At 39.8% G+C, this 20,164-nt stretch overlaps 1 protein-coding gene across 7 annotated transcripts in view; it reads right to left on the bottom strand.

The window, feature by feature from the left end:
* Positions 1 to 502: 502 nt before the first annotated feature.
* The window catches only part of LOC18442420 (protein RMD5 homolog), a 46,025-nt gene continuing 26,363 nt past the window's right edge, over positions 503 to 20,164 (bottom strand). For 4 of the 7 annotated variants that reach the window (XM_020672499.2, XM_006852637.4, XM_020672501.2 and 1 more), the window contains one exon: positions 503 to 1,953. In XM_020672499.2, coding sequence (XP_020528158.1) covers positions 757 to 1,953 — 1,197 coding nt within the window. In that variant the 3' untranslated portion in view covers positions 503 to 756. Of the gene's footprint in view, positions 1,954 to 8,957; positions 10,303 to 20,164 lie in introns of all 7 variants that reach the window. The other 3 variants (XM_020672503.2, XM_088854944.1, XM_088854941.1) reach the window with 2 other exon arrangements.

The raw sequence follows: 20,164 nt of genomic DNA, 5'->3' as shown, positions 1-20,164 counted from the left end.
TCCTTATTCAAACCCAGTCCCAAAGGACCCGTTTGTTTTCAGTGTGCGAGAGAGATTTATAAGCTTTTGTTTGGAGAGAGGGAAGGGCCTATTTTAGAAGCACATGCACTTGAAATTGGCCGGGAGGGACGGGTCTCTTCCATTGATGGTGATGGCGTTATCATTGGCGTTTGGGAAATAGTTTCCTGGTATTTATAGTAGTTGGGGCTTTCAACATCGATAAACAAAACTCATTAATAGGTTTTGTTGCTCTTGCTGGGCATGATATTTAATCTTTCCAGTACTTCCCAACTTTAGTTAGCACAACAGGACACTCGTGCGCACACGCCCGGTGTTAAATCCTATAAGTATTTTTCTTGTACAAAGAACATGAGACACTCCTCTAAGGCGATAGAGCAATGCCAAGTATCCCACAGCCATCCTAAACATGCACATCCGCATGTCAAGAGAGAGAGAGAGAGAGAGAGAGAGAGAGAGAGAGAGAGATCACAACTCTAAAGCCTGCAAAGAAACGAACATGAACATACCCATAAGCACCACCACAGCCAAGCCGCATAACAAAAGAATCTATATTTACAGCTCCCCACGACAATGGCAAGGCCGACAACCCCAACCCCAACGACATGTACCCCACCCCTCTACCATCCTCCCTCCCCTCTTTCCCCAACAACCACCACCATCACCACTACCACCAGTCCAAACAACCATTCTCTACAATTACACAAGCATAACAAACAACCCAAGCCACAGATTACATTAGAAGTGAAGTTGCCTACACTGCAAGACCGTAGCCTCCATTGGGCAATATGGGCACTTGAACGCCCTATTGCTGCTCTTCGAAAGCTTCATGATTGACCCTCGGCACAACACATGCCCACAAGGCATTATCATGGGTGGGTTCTCCTCACTCCCTTGCTCCCTTGAAACCGGGCAGACAAAAACTGAATGAAACTGATACTCTTTGCCCAACTCCACAGCTATTGGCAACTGCTTCATGGCCCCCCATTCTTGCCTTTTGGCTGCCATCACATTCGCTAACTTGAGCAAAGTTGGCAGGCCTTGCACCCCAGCCCCTATGGCCACATGCAACGGACTCTCGCATGATTGCCCTAAGGCCCCACAACACTCACGAGCCACTTCGTTTTCAAGTAATTCCCATTGAGAAGGTGATAAGAGCTCAGCATAAGGGCTCGCGTCAAGCCGACCAGCCCATAATAGGCACCCCATGAGCCTTTGGACCTCAGCCATGTGGGTTCGAGCCAGGGGTGCCAGGTGGGTGCGAGCATAGGCTAGAGCCTCTGCTCTTGCATCCCCACCCTTCTGGAGCATCTCCACAAATGCTAGCCTGTGAAGCTTCATCTCAAGGCTCGAGCCCTTGAGCAACAGTTGATCACGATGAGTGCGAGCCCAGTTGAGGGCAGGCTCAAGGTTCTTGAGCCGCATGGCCTCAAGGATGGCATACATTTCGAGGAAGGGGGCCTTGAGGGAGACTAGGTCAGGCTCATGAGCTTCAGTGGTGAAGAGGTCACCGAGGTCAAAAAGACCTTGGCGATAGAAGTGAGCAGCAATAATTTGGTTGAGGGTGTGTTGATCGAAATCGACACTTCGATAGGCCTTGGCTATGTCAGTGATGAAGGTCTTGTCGATGACTTTAGTATACTTGCCTAGAGCCATGTTGAGGTCCTTTTGCGAGGAATCCAGCTGGTTTGTCGGGCCAAATTCCTTAAGCTTGGCATTCAGCTCAGCAAGGATGGCTTTTGGGTTGGTCTCTCCCCCATTTGGAGGGGGAGGTTGTTGGATCTTACTGAGTACCTGTTCGATTTCTTGCTCAACAAGGTCAATTACTTCTTGAGTCTTCGAGGAAGAGAGTCTCTGCTTTTTGGAGACTCGGTCGAAGACATCTTTAATGGTGGTGGTCAGCTCCATTTCTTGACCCAATTCCGAGAAGGGCTTCTGCATAAGCAATGAAAGAAGACCAGTTAAATATCCTCCTTCGATTTATAATACGAAGTTTTCATGTAGAAGTGCATTCTAATGTAGGCTGAATCTCAATCGTTATGATATTTTAAGAGTAAAAAAGGGGCATCAATTTGGAAAAAATCATGTTTCTCAGGCCAAAACAAATTGGAGAATGAAAAGTTCTGCTAAGAATACTAAAATGTTATTGATTTATAAAAAGTACTACTAAATTGAAATAGTCTGACGTAGGTCCAATAGAAGATGCACCATAGACAGCTGAATCGATCCCTAAGACCTCATTGTTCAAGTTTGCACATGAAAACCACCAAGCATATAATTTTCATATTACTGGAAAAGAAAAAGGTCCCTGACGAACCTACATTTCTTCAGTACACATCAGTCAATATATAAGCAGGCATGATTGATCTACAAAACACTAGATACTCCAGAACAAATTAGTGGGATTGGAACCATTGAATGTTCCACTGTGGTTTCATCCTTCTAACGACCAAGCTTTGGGGCGCCTTTCATGATTGGATCCAAAACAGCTCCCTGTAGACGCTTGAATGCCAATGCTTTTTATTTATTTATTTACTTGACCGAAAAAAGACTATGCTACATATATTTTGAAATTCTTCAAAGCACCCCAAAACTTTAAATCTCGCTTGCTAATACCCCTACAAAGCAAATGCTTTGCCTATCAGTTCACCCAAGAGATATGTAAGCCAATAATTGCCACAAAAGTAATCAATGCACATGCCCTTTTCAGACTGCATGTTGCCCTATGGACTCCCGTGATATGGGAAGAAGCAACTTCCAAACGATAGGGGAACTCTGCCCATTATCAAGTCCATTCTAATCTAATGGAAATGCGCCACTGCAGAACCTGCACCATGCTCCCCTCCTAGACTCTTGGCATTGGTGGTCTCTCATAAGTGACAATATTGATCAAATACCACTCTTTCCCAACCAAGCATCATATTCCTTTGTCCCGTCTTTTGGTTGGCAAAAAAAGAAAAGAAGACTTCAAATACGTGATGATGCCAATACATTAAATTTCGCAATAAATAATTATCCTAAAAGCATCTGTCCAACTGCATTTGTGCTAGGTGATCTAGACTTTACACACCAATATTGTTATTTTTATACACCAATGTGTCATATTCACTCTGCAGCCTGTGTCCGCTGAGTTAAGAAAGAAAAGAGCTGTGCCACAATGGCCTCTTTGGGGTGGACTCAAATAAACTGGAAATTTTTAATGAACTATAATGAAAAAAAACAAATAGAAGGTTTCCCCTTAAATATATAGAAAACATACAGTAAGTTTGGATGTACCCAAATATGCAAGTTTTTTGGATGATAAGTGAATAATATCTCCCAAAGGGTCTAAACACATCTGATGTCACTTTTTGGACGGAAATAAAAAATAGCTATCACATCTATGGTGAAATTGACATCCTAAAATATTCTGCTACTTCCCGAATTTGTTCGCTAGCACTCCTTATGTGTTCTCAGAGCTATCACAGGAAAGCTCGTCAGAAATCCCCTGTCTCCTTCTCCCCATCCTCTGATTACAGAAATGAACTGTCTGTTAACAACATCAACATTGTAGTTGTTCCAAAGCTCAGAGCTCTGGTCAAGAATGTTGTAATTCTGAGGAATCGAAGATACAGCTCCTGCTGATTTTACCTTTTTTTCCACTCTCCACATCAGGGCCTTCAACGACAATCGATGAAGAGGAGTTCAAAATCTCATTCCTCTTTTCATTGAAGCCCCCTTTCCTTCGTCATCATCTTCACCTCTGAAACTTCCTGACTCCGCCACAAATGAGCTACCCCTTCATTTCACTGGCGAGTCATTCAGATCCCACATCATGATGACCTCTTTCTCTCTTTCTGTGACCACACAATTCATCTCGCTCTCTATGTGTTCACTCTAACCACCAAATCTCTCTACCCAAATCCCAAAAATGGAGTTCCCTCTACCCCGTACTCCAACATAACCTTTCCAGCCCACAAATTTATCTGCTAATTTATTTCCACTATTAGCAAAGCATTCCAAGCTTTGTTTTCAGATAAAAAGAATCGCCCTCTCTCTCTCTAAAACCACCTCAAAAGCTACACCCTTCTCTCTCTTTGTTCTTTCTCTCAGCCAAGTGCTAGAATCAATTTCTAGGGTTGTTTCTCTCTACCTTCCATTTGTTTTGAGGTCATTTCTGGTTTGGTTCTTTCACAACACTACCATTTTGTGTTTCTGTCTCTTTCAAAAGAGAAAAACCATAAAACCAAGATTTGCTTAATGGAGGTTCCATGGGTAAAGGTCTCAACTTTCAAGTGGGTTTATTTCAGTATTGGAGTTTTGGGGTGGAAGTTTTTGGAAGCTTGTCATGTATTAAAACCTCCTCAACCATCACTCACATTTATTAGCTTTTCATCATTTAAACTTCACCAAAAAGCTAAAAACATTTCACCCAGACTACATCCAAACAAATTTATTGTTCGATGTCAGAAATTTAAGCAAGTCTTAAAACTCATAAAGCATTGCAATGTCCAAGATTTTTCACCATAAGTATTTTTAATAGATATTTTCACCAGAAAGTTGTATAATATAACACAAATGGAAAGATCCAATATTCAATGGAAACAAGAAGCAGCCCTTAAAATGGTTATTAGAAGAACTAATTCAAGTATGCCACAAGGAACCATTATTAAAAATAAGCATTACCAATATCCTTATTGATACAGATTTATAATTGAGACAAGGACAGAATAGTATTCAATGTTATAATCTTGAAAGATCCAATATTCAGTGGAAACAAGAAGCCCCCCTTCAAATGGTTATTAGCAGAACTAATTCAAGAATGCCACAAGGAACCATTATTAAAAACAAGCATTAGCATTATCCTTTTTGATACACATTTATAATCGAGACAAGGGCAGAATAATATTCAATTTTATAATCTTTATTATAGGGAATCACAACCCATGATTGTCACCAAGAGCTCTGCACAAGGGTCTTTCTTTTTAACTTTTATTGGAACTTGAAGTTCATTGAATTGAAGTTGAATGTGACAGTTAATGTCATAGTTGTTGGAAATGTCGGGGAACCTAAATCATTTCAGGAATTGAAATCACAGAATTACGGCCGCCTAGAAGATTCATATTTTAGGAATCGACTTCCATACAATGGGAATCGCAAGGAACGAGATTCCTAATTTCCTAGAATCACGTCTTGACCATGCATCCACATCTGGAATCGAGATTCCCACCCACTAGAATCGACACACGTAGAGTCAAGATTCATTGATATGTGGAATTGAGATTTCGATATCTATGAAATCGAGTTTTTAACATATGTGGAACTGAGATATGTTGCAATTTAGAATCGTGATTCCAACATCTTTGGAATCGAGTTTCTTATGTATATGGATCCGATATCCATGCCGGTTTGAAATCGAGAATTACATTAGTATGGAATGAATGCATTTGACCCCTATCAGGAATCGAGATTTCAATTTTATGAAGTAGGAAGCCCCATACACATCTTGAGCCTTATCAACTTTAGAACCTATGTCAAATGTCTCTTATTTGACTCGTGGAGACAACTGTAAAGTGATTTTATAGACTATTGATCTTAGGGTCAAATAACTTACTAGGAAAACTATATACAAAAGATAGGTATTTCTAAATTGTGATTTTGACTTCATTAATATATAGACAAAATAGGATTTATGTAGACAAATAGGGTTTATGTATTTCTAAAAGATATGGAAGCAAGATTCCATATTGATTGAATCGCATTTCCCTACTCCTATGAACAAATGTACTATACGTTGTAGATTCTAGATTCAAAGCCCTAACGAAACAAGAATCATTATATGTGGAATCATGTATCATTCGACGTGGCTGAAGATTCAATCTTTGTTGAAGTCATGATTCGATGTATTTGGGAACAACTTTCCACACATAATGGGTTCAAGATTCTAAAGATGTATTGAAACTAGATTCCTAAATTAAGGAATCGAGATTCCGTAGTTTCGAGAAACGGTTTCGGTGAAGATTCCTTAATGGAATCACTGAATTGGCTTTCCGAACAGGAATCGCGAGGTCGCCACAGTGATTCCGGTAACTATGGTTAATACATGGCAAAAATCCTCTATATCGCAAAACTTCAAAGATGTTGCTCCTCCAAAACTCCTCAGCATCTTTTTGGCAATATCGTTTTTGCACCAAAAGACAATAGATAATGTGGCCAGAAGAAAACCAAGGGGACAAGAAGCTAATTCTGTCCGCATAAATGGCAGGTTCAGCCAGAAAGCACTGAAGGATTCTCGCCCATGTTGAAGATAAAGCAAAACAATGATGAGAACATTGTTGAGTAGGATTAACGAAAAGGGTACAGCTTCCTGTGAATCAGGGAAACCCTGTGCTTTTGGCACCAAAGGACAATAGCCAAAACGGCTAGAAGAATAAAGGGAGACAGAAGATAATCATGTTCTCAAAAAAGACAGGATTCAGTCGAGAGCACCGAAGGGTTTCTATCCATGTCTAACATAAAGTAAAGCTATGATGAGAACACCATTGAGAAGGATTAAAGAAAAAAGTACAACTTTCCATCAGTCAGAAAGGTCCACCAACGGGTCAAAACTATTCAGAACATAAACTTGATGAAGTTCTTTTTTTTTGTCCCTTTTTTTTTTGAAGTTGTTAACTATATAAACTTGATAAAGTTAGCCTATATAACATAGAATTATCCACTTTAAGAAAGAGACAAACCACCAAAAAGCTTCTCCCCATTGTGATTTCATCTTTTTCCCAGGTCCATATCCATATAAAGACATTGAATTGAAAATTAGAGTGTTAGTCCACCATGAAAGATAGAATAACACAAGCCTTTGTCCAAGTAATGGAAGGTTTTCAAGAGATAAATGACCATAGCATGATAGCATCTGGATGGATCTAATTTCACATATTGTCAGAGAATCTAGAGAGAGAAAAGATAAAATAGAAAAAAGAAGAGACATAAGAGAGAGATAAGAGACACGAGAGCAAGGGAGAGAGAAGAGAGACGTGAGGCTCAAAAACTGACCCCTCACGGACCTCTTAAACTACGTATAAATTATCAAAAAGCATGAAATGCAAAACTGCCAATATAAAATATGAAAGGACCCTTAGGTCCTAGAACTTGGACAAAAGGGCTATTTACAATCCCCCTCAAGATGGAGCATAAATTCCCCCCCATGCCCAGCTTAGAACAAATTGTTTCGAACATATTACAACCAAAGCCCTTAGTTAAGATGTCTGCCAGTTGATCCTTAAATTTCACATATGGAGTAGACACCTGCTTAAACTTTCTCTCCGATCAAATGAGGGTCTTACTTCAATGTGCCTCGTCCTTTCATGAAACACCAGATTACTAGTTATAAAAGTTGCTGGTTTATTATTGCAATACATCTTCATAGGTTCAGCAACAGTAAACCCCACCTCCTATATTAGTGTTTTCCGCCACATCAATTCACATATAGTATATGCCATTGCTTTATATTCAACTTCTACACTAAATCTAGCTAAAACATTTGTTTTTTGCTTCTCCATGATACCAAGTCTACCTGCGGTAGACCGTTGTCAAATGGAGAACCTGCCTAATCAGCATCTGAGTAACTTTCAATGGCTAAATGATTATTTGGATTTTTAATCAAACCTTGACATGGGGCTCCCTTCTGATACCTTAGAATTCTAGGAACAATATCCCAGTGGGGAATCCTCGAAGCTCGCATAAATCGACACACAAAAGTTAACTACAAAAGCAGTATCAGGCCTTGTGATGGTAAGGTAAATCGGCCTGTCTACCAGTCTTTTGTACCTTTCTGGATCCTGAAACAACTCTGCCTGATCACGCAATAATTTTGTATTTGAATCCATAATTTTGTACTCCCTCGGACCACCAAGATATTCATTACAAATAAATCAAAAAAATAATCTACAAGTACACAAATTGGATTCTTTACAATGCAAGGCACCCTTCTTTTATACCCATACAATTTATTCTTCTTTTGGATAACTACCCTCAAAGAGATCACATCCTTCCTATGCAAATCAATTATCTTCTCAATATTCAACGAACCTTCCCTTCCATTGAGATCAATTATCTTCAAAATATTCAACCAACCTTCCCTTCCATTGAGATAAACCCAAACTCTATCTACTAAAAAAATGACGCACTAAAAAATGGATAAAAAGATACTACAAAGGAAGACTTATCCAAATAAAACGAACGTCCTAAAAAAACCTAACTCTGAACGGACTCATTAAAAAAAATTTAAGACTAAAAATAAAATTTGGAGCAGCCAAATCTTGATCTGCGTCATTCTTCCCTAGTTAGAAAAAACTCGTCCTCGAGTTTTAAATTTTGCTAAGATGAAAGCAATATTAGTCCCGCTACCTTCTTAGATCCAAATGCTGTAAACACGATCCTGCACTGAAACTGATAAACAATCGTGCTGATAAACCCTCGAGGAATGGGCCATCATATATCTATAGGAATTGTTTATACTCAACCCTAACATCTTCGAGCTGGGAATGTTCGATGACTAATTTAACCTCACTTATGGATTCTCCTATGAATGCTTCCTTTCTTTCTTCATCAAATAATTCCATAGGCTCGACCTCCTCTAGAATAACAGAATGTAAATCCCACTCATAAGCCACCGAAGCAAATATTAACCCAGTCTCCTAAACCTCTTCCATAAATTTAGCCATTGAGAGTAAATTTACACCCTTAGGCATAATTTCCTTTTTCATGGGAGCTAACACAGCTTTATTACTATCTTTCCAAATAGTATGTGTTCCAACTCCCATCATGTATAGCTCTACGGCATACTGCCATGGTCTACCCAATAATAGATGACAAGTATCCATGGCAACCACATCACACCATACATCATCACAATATTTCTTGCCAATAGAAAAAGAAACATGGCATCTACTTTCTACTCGTACCTCATTGCCCTTTCTTGAACCAAGTAAGCTTGTATGGTTGGGGATGCTTCTTTGTGCCTAGCTTGAGCTTTGTGATCGCATCTTGTGAGATTACATTTTCACAACTCCCACTATCAATAATAAGCTTGCACACCTTGCCTCCAATGGTACAGGCGGTGTGAAAAATATTAGTCTTTAACCAATCCTCTTGAGTTTCTTGCTTAGGCGTTAATAGGCTCTTTCGAATAACTAAGGACTCTCCAACATCTCCATAGACAAGATCATCCTCATCTGGCTCCTCATCATAAACTGTATCACAGTCATACCCATCAGCATCATCTAAGTTCTCATCCACAATCATGAGTTGCTTGCTTTTATCAGGACGGTTATGCGGCTTCCTACAGTCTCCAGCCTTGTAACCCGTCTCCCCGCACATGAAACAATGGAGAGTTCAGTTGCTGCCCTGAACTCTTGCATCTTCAAGCCTAGCACCACGATCTTGAAACTGGCCTGTTCGGAGACCCGAATCTCCTCTCGTGGTTGTACTAGCTCTGCTCCTGGACTGTTGCTTAGCTACAGTTAAAGCTCGTTGATAGGATTCCGATATAGTCCATAGAGAGTATGAAATTAGGATATCATGAATTGATTGGCCCAGTCCCGCAATATATCGGGCAACCTGTTGCTCTTCAATCTCAAACAAGTTGTTCCTTGCAACTAGTTGATCGAACTCCTCAGTATAATCATCAACGGACCTCCCTCCTTAATGACCGGTATGAAGTCGTTGAAACATCATCTGGGTATAGTTAAAGGGTAAGAACTGCTCCCTTAACTTTTTCTTCATCTTTTCCCAATCAAAGATTTTGGATTTTCCCATCTTTCCCGAGTCTTTTTCAAATGCTCCCACCATGTTGATGTACAGCCCTTAAGCCTAATAGCCACAAGCTTCACCTTCCTATCATCGGGCACATCTTTGTATCCGAAGAGGCGCTCGATAGAATCAATCCAATCAATAAATTCTTCTTCTTGCAATCCTCCCGCAAACTCTGGTAGATCAACATTAATACCTAGATCCCAAGATCTATTATCCCAAACATGGGGCTCCCAATGAGGAGCGTGCACATGGAAAGGGTTCTCAAAATCAGCTTCCTACTCACTACTGTCATCATAGTGTGTTGGGGCTGGATTTTGCGCCAAGCACTGGGTCAATTCTTCTACTTGCCTTCTCTAATTTTCGAACTTTATCTCATGAAGGTCCCGCTCTCGTTGGATCGGCTCATTCCCGACACCTTGTTGTCGCGAACGTCCCTGAACCATGATGCCTTGTCAAGAGCACACCATTGCACAAGAGTCTAGGCTCGGACACCACCTGACACAGTACAAAATTTACTGGCAAATTTAATCGCGTTTTTAGAGAGAAATAAAACGAGAAGGAAATAACAAGAAGAAAGAACAAAACGTACGGATCCGAGTAGTCCAACACAGGCCCACAAGCATAAGAGGAAAAAAAAAAACAAATCCACAAGACGTGGTCTCTTTCTCTCTCACTCTCTACGCTCAAAAGAGGAAAAACCTCTACAATTTTTCATTCAACATCAAAAACTGTTCTTTACAATGCAAGGCAGCCTTCTTTTATACCCATACGATTTATTGTTCTTTTTGGATAACTACCCTCAAAGAGATCACGTCCTTTTTTTTTGAGAGAAAGTTAACTTGTATTAAGGAGGAAATATTACAAGGCTATGGTGAGTCGAAGTCACCCACACACGGGGACTCGGCAAAAAAAAATTTAGTGTATCATGTACAAAAAATGCTTATAGATGTTGCCCTATTACATTGATTGACATTGAGCTTTCAAAAAATACAACTGAAGAAAAAGCCTATGAACAAAAAGGTTTAAGATGTGTGTCGCTGGTCGTGCGCAAAAAAGGAGGTGGATCCAGCTTGAAGTTCTTGACTTTAACTTCTAGCTCCCTCTTTCGCCAAGCGATCTGCGAAGTCGTTGGATGTCCTCCAAATATAATTTCAGGAGACGTCCATAGCCCTACAAGTGTGGTGAATTTCATCAAAAATTGGAGTTAGATGCCATGGAGGAGAGCTTGTTCGATTTGCTCAGGAAATGACATTTTGTGGGTGACCTTCAATTATGAGGTGTGAACCCCATGATAGATTGTAGTTTTTCAAGGAAGATAAGAGGGTCAAGGCTTCTGCTTGATGGGAGTCCTTAAGGCCAAGGTACTCTGAAAGAGTAAGGAGAATATTGCCTTCATGGTCTCTAAAGACCCCCCCTGCCCCAGCTGGGCCCGGATTACCTAGGGAGCACCCATCAAAATTTAACTTGATTATGCCCTCTGGAGGAGGTTGCCAGTTATTTGGCCTTGTGACCTTTTGCGTTTGATGGAGGAGGATGTTGTGCCATTGGGTAAGGAAGAAACTCCCTGGAATACTAGAAAAGACCTTGTGGTTTGAGGCCCAAAAGGTAACCAGAGATACTGACTTGTGAAAGAGAGCTGGAGTTTGGAGTTTAGAGCCTAGAAAGATTCTAGAATTTCTTTCCAACCAAACTGTCCATATGGTTGCAGCTACAGTTGCCTTCCACGGGATTCTTCCAGCCTTAGACCAGCAAAAATCAAGATCATAAGAAATCAAAGCCTGAACCGAAGGAGGAGTGACCCATTTGATATCGAATAGTTGCAGTATTCACCCCCAGAGGTCGTAGGAGAAATCACAAAGGATAAAACGATGGAGATTTGATTCCTCCTCACATTCACACATGGCACACCTATTAGGGATGGGGATCTCTCTCTTCTATAGGTGGTCCACTGAGGGCTTTGTGGGAGAAGGCTAGCCAATTAAAGGTTTAAACTTTAGGTGGAGCAATGGTGGCCCAAACTCTAGACTAAACCAAGTTATTAGATCCCGAGAGGGTTGGTGACTAGGCTAAGCTTTTATAGAAAGAGGCAACCGAGAAGTTCCCTGAAGAGGCTCGGGTCCAAACAATATCACCGTTTCCTTGAGGTAGGATAAAGATAGAATGTAGGGTTGATGAGAGAACCTCGAAGTGATTGGTTTCCTCTTCAGTTAGATTCCTTCGGAAAGAAGGGTTCCAAACTCTACACCCTCCAATCGTCGTCATCTCCTTGGCTATTCAAGATTTTTTGTTTCGTGCTAGTGAGTAGAGTGTAGGGAACTCCTCACGCAGGGGGGAAGGTCCTAACCACAAATCTGACCAAAACTTTACTCTCATGCCCTCTCTTGGGTGGAATCTTACAGACCTTTTGAAAAGAGTGAAGACTGCAGAGAAAGATTTCCAAGCTCCTAAAGCGTTAAGCCACTGAATCCTCTCAAGCATCCACGCACCCTCAAGGATACGATATTTATGCCTAAGAAGCTGAGCCCAAAGAGCATTTGGCTGAGTGGCAAGGCGCCACCACCATTTCCTGAGGAGAGCCAGGTTGAGTTTTCGAATGACTCTGATGCCTAGGCCACCCTGGTTCTTGGGTCGGCAAACTTTGTCCCAAGATACAAAATGAAACTTCTTTTCAGCCTGGCCCGACTATAAGAAGTTTCTCATGAGTTGGTTAAGGCGATTAACCACATGTGCAGGCACATGGAAGAGGGACATGAGGTAGATTGGGAAGTTAGCTATAGTAGCTTTTATCAGCCATTGAAAGGAATCTGCCTTCCACCCAGCCAGGCGCCTATCTACCTTGTCTAGGACATGAAACCATTGTCTCATTTTGGTTTCCCAAGTCCTAGAGGCAGACCAAGATAGGTGGTAGCGAGTTCGTCTACAGAACACCCCCAGCATGGCACAAGAGCTCTAACTTCTGCGGTTGTCATTGCTACGCCCAGTATTTTGGATTTTTGCAAATTAACTTTGAAGCCCGTTGCTAAAGAGATCACGTCCTTCCTATGCAAATCAATTATCTTCTCAATATTCTAACAAACCTTCCGTTCCATTGAGATAAACCCATTGAGATCAATTATCTTCAAAATATTCAACCTTCAAGATCGTGGTGCTAGGCATGAAGATGCACCACCTGGGGGTTGTAAAGTTGTCGCTACAACACCTATTAATCACCCAAATACTGCTAGTCCAAGTGCTAGAGTTCAGGGCAGCAGCTCAACTCTCCATTGTTTCATGTGCGGGGAGGCGGGTCACAAGGCTGAAGACTGTAGGAAGCCGAATAGCCGTCCTGAGAAAAGCAAGCAACTCATGATTGTGGATGAGAACTTAGATGATTCTGATGGGTATGACTGTGATACAGCTTATGATGCGGAGCCAAATGAGGATGATCTTGTCTATGGAGATGTTGGAGAGTCCTTAGCTATTCGAAAGAGCCTATTAACGCCTAAGCAAGAAACCCAGGAGGATTGATTAAAGACTAATATTTTTCACACCGCCTGTACCATTGGAGGCAAGGTGTGCAAGCTTATTATTGATAGTGGGAGTTGTGAGAATGTAATCTCACAAGATGCGGTCACAAAGCTCAAGCTAAGCATAGAGAAGCATCCCCAACCATACAAGCTTATTGATTAAAGAAGGGCAATGAGGTACGAGTAGAAAGTAGATGCCATGTTTCTTTTCTATTGGAAAGAAATATTGTGATGATGTATGGTGTGATGTAGTTGCCATGGATGCTTGTCATCTATTATTGGTTAGATCATGGCAATATGACCGTAGAGCTATACATGAAGGGAGGAGGAACACATATGCCTACGCCTAAACCAGGGGAGGGCGCAAATTTACTCTCAATGGCTTAATTTATGGATGAGGTTCAGAAGACTGCGTCAATTTTTGCTTCAGTGGCTCATGAGGAGGATATAGATTCTGTTATTCCAGAGGAAGTCGAGCATATGGAATTATTTGACGAAGAAAAAAAGGAAGCATTCAAAGGAGAATCCATAAGTGAGGTTAAATCAGTCATCTAACATTTTCATCTCAAAGATGTTAGGACTGAGCATAAACAATTCCTATGGATATACGATGACGCATTCCTAGAGGGTTTATCAGTTTCAGTGCACGATCGTTGTATTTTTATTAGTGTCACAACCCACAACTTCCAGGATTGTGTTTACAACATTCGGAACAAAGAAGGTAGGGGGACTAATATAGCTTTCGTCTTAGCACAATTTAACTCAAGGAAAAGTTTTTTCTAGCCAGGGGAGAATGATGCAAATCAAGATTTGGTTGCTCAAAATTTTATTTTTACTTTTTATTTTATTTTTAGAGTCTTAAATGTTTTTTTAATGAGTCCGTTCAGAGTTAGGTTTTTTTTAGGACGTTCATTTTATTTGGATAAGTCTTCCTTGGTAGGATCTTTTGATCCTTTTTTTTAGTGCGTCATTTTTTTAGTAGATAGAGTTTTGGGTTTATCTCGATGGAAGGGAAGGTTGGTTGAATATTTTGAAGATAATTGATCTCAATGGGTTTATCTCAATGGCAGGGAAGGTTCGTTGAATATTGAGAAGATAATTGATTTGCATATGAAGGACGTGATCTCTTTGAGAGTAGTTATCCAAAAAGAACAATAATCGTATGGGTATAAAAGAAGCCTGCCTTGCATTGTAAAGAACAGTTTTTGACGTTGAATGAAAAATTGCAGAGGTTTTTCCTCTTTTGAGAGGGGAGAGAGAGAGAGAGAGAGAGAGAGAGAGAGAGACCCCCTCTTGTGGGTTTTTTTTTATTTTCCTCTTATGCATGTGGGTTCGTGCCAGACTACTCAGATCCGCACATTTTGTTCTTTCTTCTTGTGATTCCCTTCTCGTTTTATTTCACTCTTTAAAAATGTGGTTGATTTTGCCGGTGTTGTTTGCCGATAAATTTTATACTGCATCAGGACAATTAAAATTTTGAGCAACCAAATCTTGATCTGCATCACACGGCTCCTTCGCCATTAGCTTGTGGTGATCATTCTGGAGAATCTGGTTGCTCCTCCCAACTCTCTCACGCTACAAGTATGTGAGCTTGTGCTCTTTCCCTGTGTATTTCTGTGACTATTGTGTGTGCATAAGAGAGAGAGAGTTGAGTGTGTGTGTGCAGTAGAGAGAGAGAGGTGCGTGTGTGCAGTAGAGAGAGTTGTGTGTTTGCGCAATCGAGAGAGAGTTGTGTGTAGTAGAGGGAGAGGTGTGCACAGGGAGGAGTGAGAGAGAGCGAGGGAGAGAGTGAGAGTGAGAGTGAGAGTGAGGGTGGAGAGATAGTCGAGATGAATACTTTTCTTATTGCTTTTCGTATATATTTTGTGATTTGCCATAATCAGGTATTTGGATTGAAACACGAATGTTGCATGGGTTTCGATGCATTGAATTTCTAAGATTTATGTCATAAATCTGGAATAAGGATTAAAATATGAATGTTGTGTTGGTTACTTTGTCTTGATTGACATTTTATTGGATAATCTGGTATTTGACCAGAGCCTGAATACTGAATTTGTTGCTCTGTTATAAAACTTGTCATTTGCATGAATACTGAATTTGTTGCTCTGTTATAAAACTTGCCACTTATATAAAAGGAGGAGAGAGAGAGAGAGAGAGAGAGAGGTGTAGGAATAGTGTGGAACTGGATTCACATGTTTTTGAACGTAGATTCCACATATATGGAGCCCAAGATTATAATGTACCAAAACCTTGGACCATATTTGATGAGCGGGAATCTATTTCGAAATAGTACTGGAAACCACTAATGGTTGGAACGTGATCCCCTTTATTTGGGAGCGAGATCCCAAAATTTTGGGAGCGACCGAAATTGGAATACCAGGGTCTCTATGAGATCCCTATGAGGAACCGTGGGATCGAGGTTCCAAAGCGAGAACGCCACCCTACCCCCACGGTTCCCTTAACTATGACCCAGCATTCCAATCTCTATTGACAAATCAATAACATATTTCCTTTGAGACAAACTAATGCCATGATTTGATCTGACTACATCAATTCTAAGAAAACACCTTAGCTGACCTCAATCCTTTGTCTGAACATATTGCTTTAGATGTCTCTTCAAATGACTGATTCCTTCTTGATCGTTGCCAGTAACAACAATATCATCAAAATAGACGACTAAAACAATTATTCGAGAGTCCTGTTTCCAGATAAAACACTAAATGATCTACATGTGTATTGATCTTTCCACTTCAATTCCGAGAAAATACATTATTTAACATAAATCCTTCGTCTGAACATATTGTTTTAGATCTCTTCAAACGATAGATTCTTTTTTTATCATTGCTAGTAACAACAATATCAAAATAGACAAGTAAAACAATTACTTTGGAATCCTGTTTCCAAAAATAAACATTAAATGATCTACATGACTGCACCAAAAATCAATATACCACAATTTCACTGAATTTTCCAAACATGCACGTGGGCACTGTTTCAGGCCATAAATGGCTTTCTTCATCTTACACACTTTATCCGACTCCCCGACTCCACTTGAGCAACAAACCTAGGTGATTACTCCATGTACACCTCATCTCGTAAATCACCATGAAGGAAAACAATCTTGACACCAAAGTTGCCACAATGGCCATCCCTTGTTGGCAATCACAAATATAAGCACTCGAACTGAATTAAATTTAGCAACAGGAGTAAATGTTTCGAAGTAGTCAATGTCAAATGTTTGTCTCCATCCCTTGGTTACCAATCTCGCTTTTAGTCTTTCTACAGCACCATCAATTTGATATTTGACCGCATAAACCTATCGACACCCAACAACCTTTTTTCAGCTAGCAACTCAGTGAGTTCCCATGTATCTCCTCTTCCATTGCTCTTTCCACCCAGTACGCGAAACTACTTTTCGATAGGTCTTAAGAAGAGAATAGATGAAAGGGCTACGAAAAACTTTGATATATATGATGGGGACAAATGTGTATGAGGTAAAAAAATGTACAATCGAATGTTGAGTACAAAAACCTGATACTTTACATATGGCAATAGTTACATCATCATTGCAAGAAGGAAGTTGATCAGAAAATGAAGATGATGATTGAGTGGCTGGATGAGTTGGTGGGGGATGTCCACCCTGCATTTTTCTTCTAACGTAAACCTTATAGGCTGCTCCTTTAAAAACATCATGACATGTAGATGTACTAGATTCAGTTGAGTAAGGTAACTGGGATGAAGAAGTATCAATAGAAATAGGAAGAGGAACCTAGAAGCAAGAACTTTGAGACTTCTTCAGAAGCAAGATAAAAAACATTAGTATCAAGCACACGACTCTCTTCTAAAAAATATGGAGAATTTTAAAAAAAAAATTAACATCCACACAAACAAACTTCTTTCATAAACTAGGATGATAAACACAATAACCTTTCTGGAAGTGCGAACACCCAAGAAAGACACACTTGACAGCCTGGGAATCTAGCTTATCATTATCAATACCTAACATATAAATATAGCAAACACACCCGAACACTCGAGGAATAACAAACTGTGGAGCATCATGATAGAGAATCGAGTGTGGTGTTTTTCCATTTAAGACTGAAGAGGGCACATAATTAATTAAATAGCATGAGGTCAGCAAGGCACCTCCACAATAAACCGTTGTAACATGCATATTAATGAGCAATAACAGGTTATTTCAAGTGAGTATTGATTTTTCCTTTCAGCAACCCTATTCTGTTGAGGAGTATGCCCACAAGAGGTTTGGTGTAAAATCCCATTTAGAGGAAAATAATTTTGAAACTCTCTAGAAAAATATTCATTAGCATTATCTGAACATATAATACACACATTCTAATTAAATTAAGTTTCGATTTCTTTGTGAAATAATCTAAAAATGGAGAAAATGTCAGATCTCTCTTTTATTAAATATAATCATGTCATTCGTGAATAATGATCCACAGAAGTTACAAAATACCTATGACCAGACAAACTTTGTACTCTAGCTGGTCCCTATATCAAAACGAACCACTATAAACAGAACAAGTCTTCATTTGTCAACTCTAGGACGATATGATACCCTATGATGCTTTCCTAGGCTTCACACTCAACAGCAAATATAGACTCCAAAGAAGAAACTAACAGCTTTCAGTTATTAAGAGAAGGATGATACAGCCGACAATGCCACAAGAAAGGAGATTTAGCAGAGTGAAGAGCGACACCAATCAGGTTATGATCCAAGCAGTACAGGTCACCTGACTCATACCCGCCACCAATCGTCCTTTTTGTCTTCAGATCTTGAAAGACAGGAGGAGGTGGATAAAAGGTTACAAAGCAATGAAGAGATTCGGTTTTTTTTTTCCACAAATAATAAACTTAAAGGGAACTTTGGGACACATAGTACAGATAACAGAGAAAGGGAAGCAGTAGGCATGATTGTATCCTACCCTGACACATTGGACAACAATCCATCAGACAAGGCAAACAAGGAATTAGAAATAAGCTTATTTAGGGATACAAAAACAAAGAACTCACCACTTATGATTAGAGACTCCTTAGTCAATAACCCAGGGAGCATGTTTCTGACAGCCAAGAAGCACATAAGTACCTGAATTGCAAGGGTGACAGTAGAAGAGGAAGAGGGAACCATAGACTGTTGTACTTATGTAACAAAATATCCTTCATTTAATTAGACTCATTTAATTTTTAGGTGATTTGTATACCCACAGTTTCAAGAAAAGAAGACTAAGAATTCCAGGTTTAATTTCCTTATCCATGAGATATAAAATAAAGGGGAAAGCGGACAACCAAGATCGGCAAATTTTAGCCACTCACACAAGCCTAGTACAATGTTAGAAATGACATAAAGAGGAGAGAGATACAAATCATTCTGATCTCGTCTCCCTTGAATGAATTAGGGCAACACCACATTACCACATCTGTGCATCGCCATGCTGCCATCATTGAAACTAGGACATTAAACATTGATAGAGCATAATGCCGAAATAGGATTCGTGTAGCCAACCTCAAATAGTTGGGATAAGGCTCGGATGATGATGTTCTTGAAACTCAGTGGAAAGCCATAACTAGAGGTTGTCTCCCCCATGTGAGAGACGAACAATTGAAATTGAACTTCCATAGAAGTTAAGGGAAAAGGGCCAGATGGTGGAGAGGGAGTTATACAAGATAACCGTTGTTGAACCCTGTTGAGTTATTAGGACCTTTATGTAATCACAACTCTAATGAGGCAGAATCATGCACACTTCCAATGGGATTACATTGTTTGCATCCTAGACCGCATTTAACAGGATTATGTTGTTTAGATCCTACCTAGAAGAAGTTAGGATAGACTTGGAAGAAGATAAGGATAGATGGGACTTCATCAAAGCAATCCCGAGGGGTAGTAGAACAACAAACTGTCCCATGTCAGTTATCAAAAATATTTTGGGAATTTTTATATTAGTGGAAATTTTAATGTCTACTTCCATCTCCCAAAAGGGAAATTCTGTGATTGATTAATACTCTTAAACATGCTGGTGTAGCAACATGCCAACAACAATACTGATGCCAGACACTACTGGGATAGTTGTATGTATAATAAAAAATATATGCATAAGATATGCTATATGATACATGCAATAACATACATTAATAGATATGCCACAGGGGAGACTTGTACCTATATTGGTATAAAAGACAATGTTACAAAAAAGGTGGGGCAGCACCTAGCTAGCCAGGGAGGGCCCCCCAACTCCTAGGTGGGCGACCCAGTGGAAAAACAGGGGTGGGAGGTGTCTGAAAAAACTGTTTTAGGTCCCAATTGAGTGTAAAAATTCATATTAACGCATTTTTCATACATGTTTTATGTTCAATCAATCCAAGCTCCAAAGACAAACCAAAGTATTTGAGATTTGGACAATTAGCTAATAACACATTAAGCAAAATAGAAAAATATAATCCCAACATTCAAATTCAGTAGTAGACTACTAGACGACCAGACTATTACTACTAAGTAGTCTAGTAGTAGAACGCAAAGAAGACATTTTGAAATAACAAAAGTAATCTTAAATACGAACTTTTCTTACTAACCTGGAATTTCTGATCTTCAATCTTTGAGATGTTTCCCAATCTCATATGCTTCCTAGAAACCCTCTAATAAGCCTAAAAAATCTATGAAATCCAATTTAAACCAAAAGGATGACAATTGGATCAATTTTTCAAAATTTTGAATTCAGTAATCACTCTAACAGAATAGCAAGAATGTTTATTTTCTTTCTTTTTTTTGGCACTCTAAAATGTGAAAAAATAAGAGGGGGGGGGGGGGGGGGGTTAGGACACATTAAATTTTTGGG

Source organism: Amborella trichopoda, chromosome 13 (assembly GCF_054954075.1).
Source record: "Amborella trichopoda isolate Santa Cruz 75 chromosome 13, AtrichopodaSantaCruz75HAP2 v2.0, whole genome shotgun sequence".
Lineage (NCBI taxonomy): Eukaryota > Viridiplantae > Streptophyta > Magnoliopsida > Amborellales > Amborellaceae > Amborella > Amborella trichopoda.
Note: the sequence above shows the minus strand (reverse complement) of the source record. Positions and strands in the feature narration are given on the sequence as shown.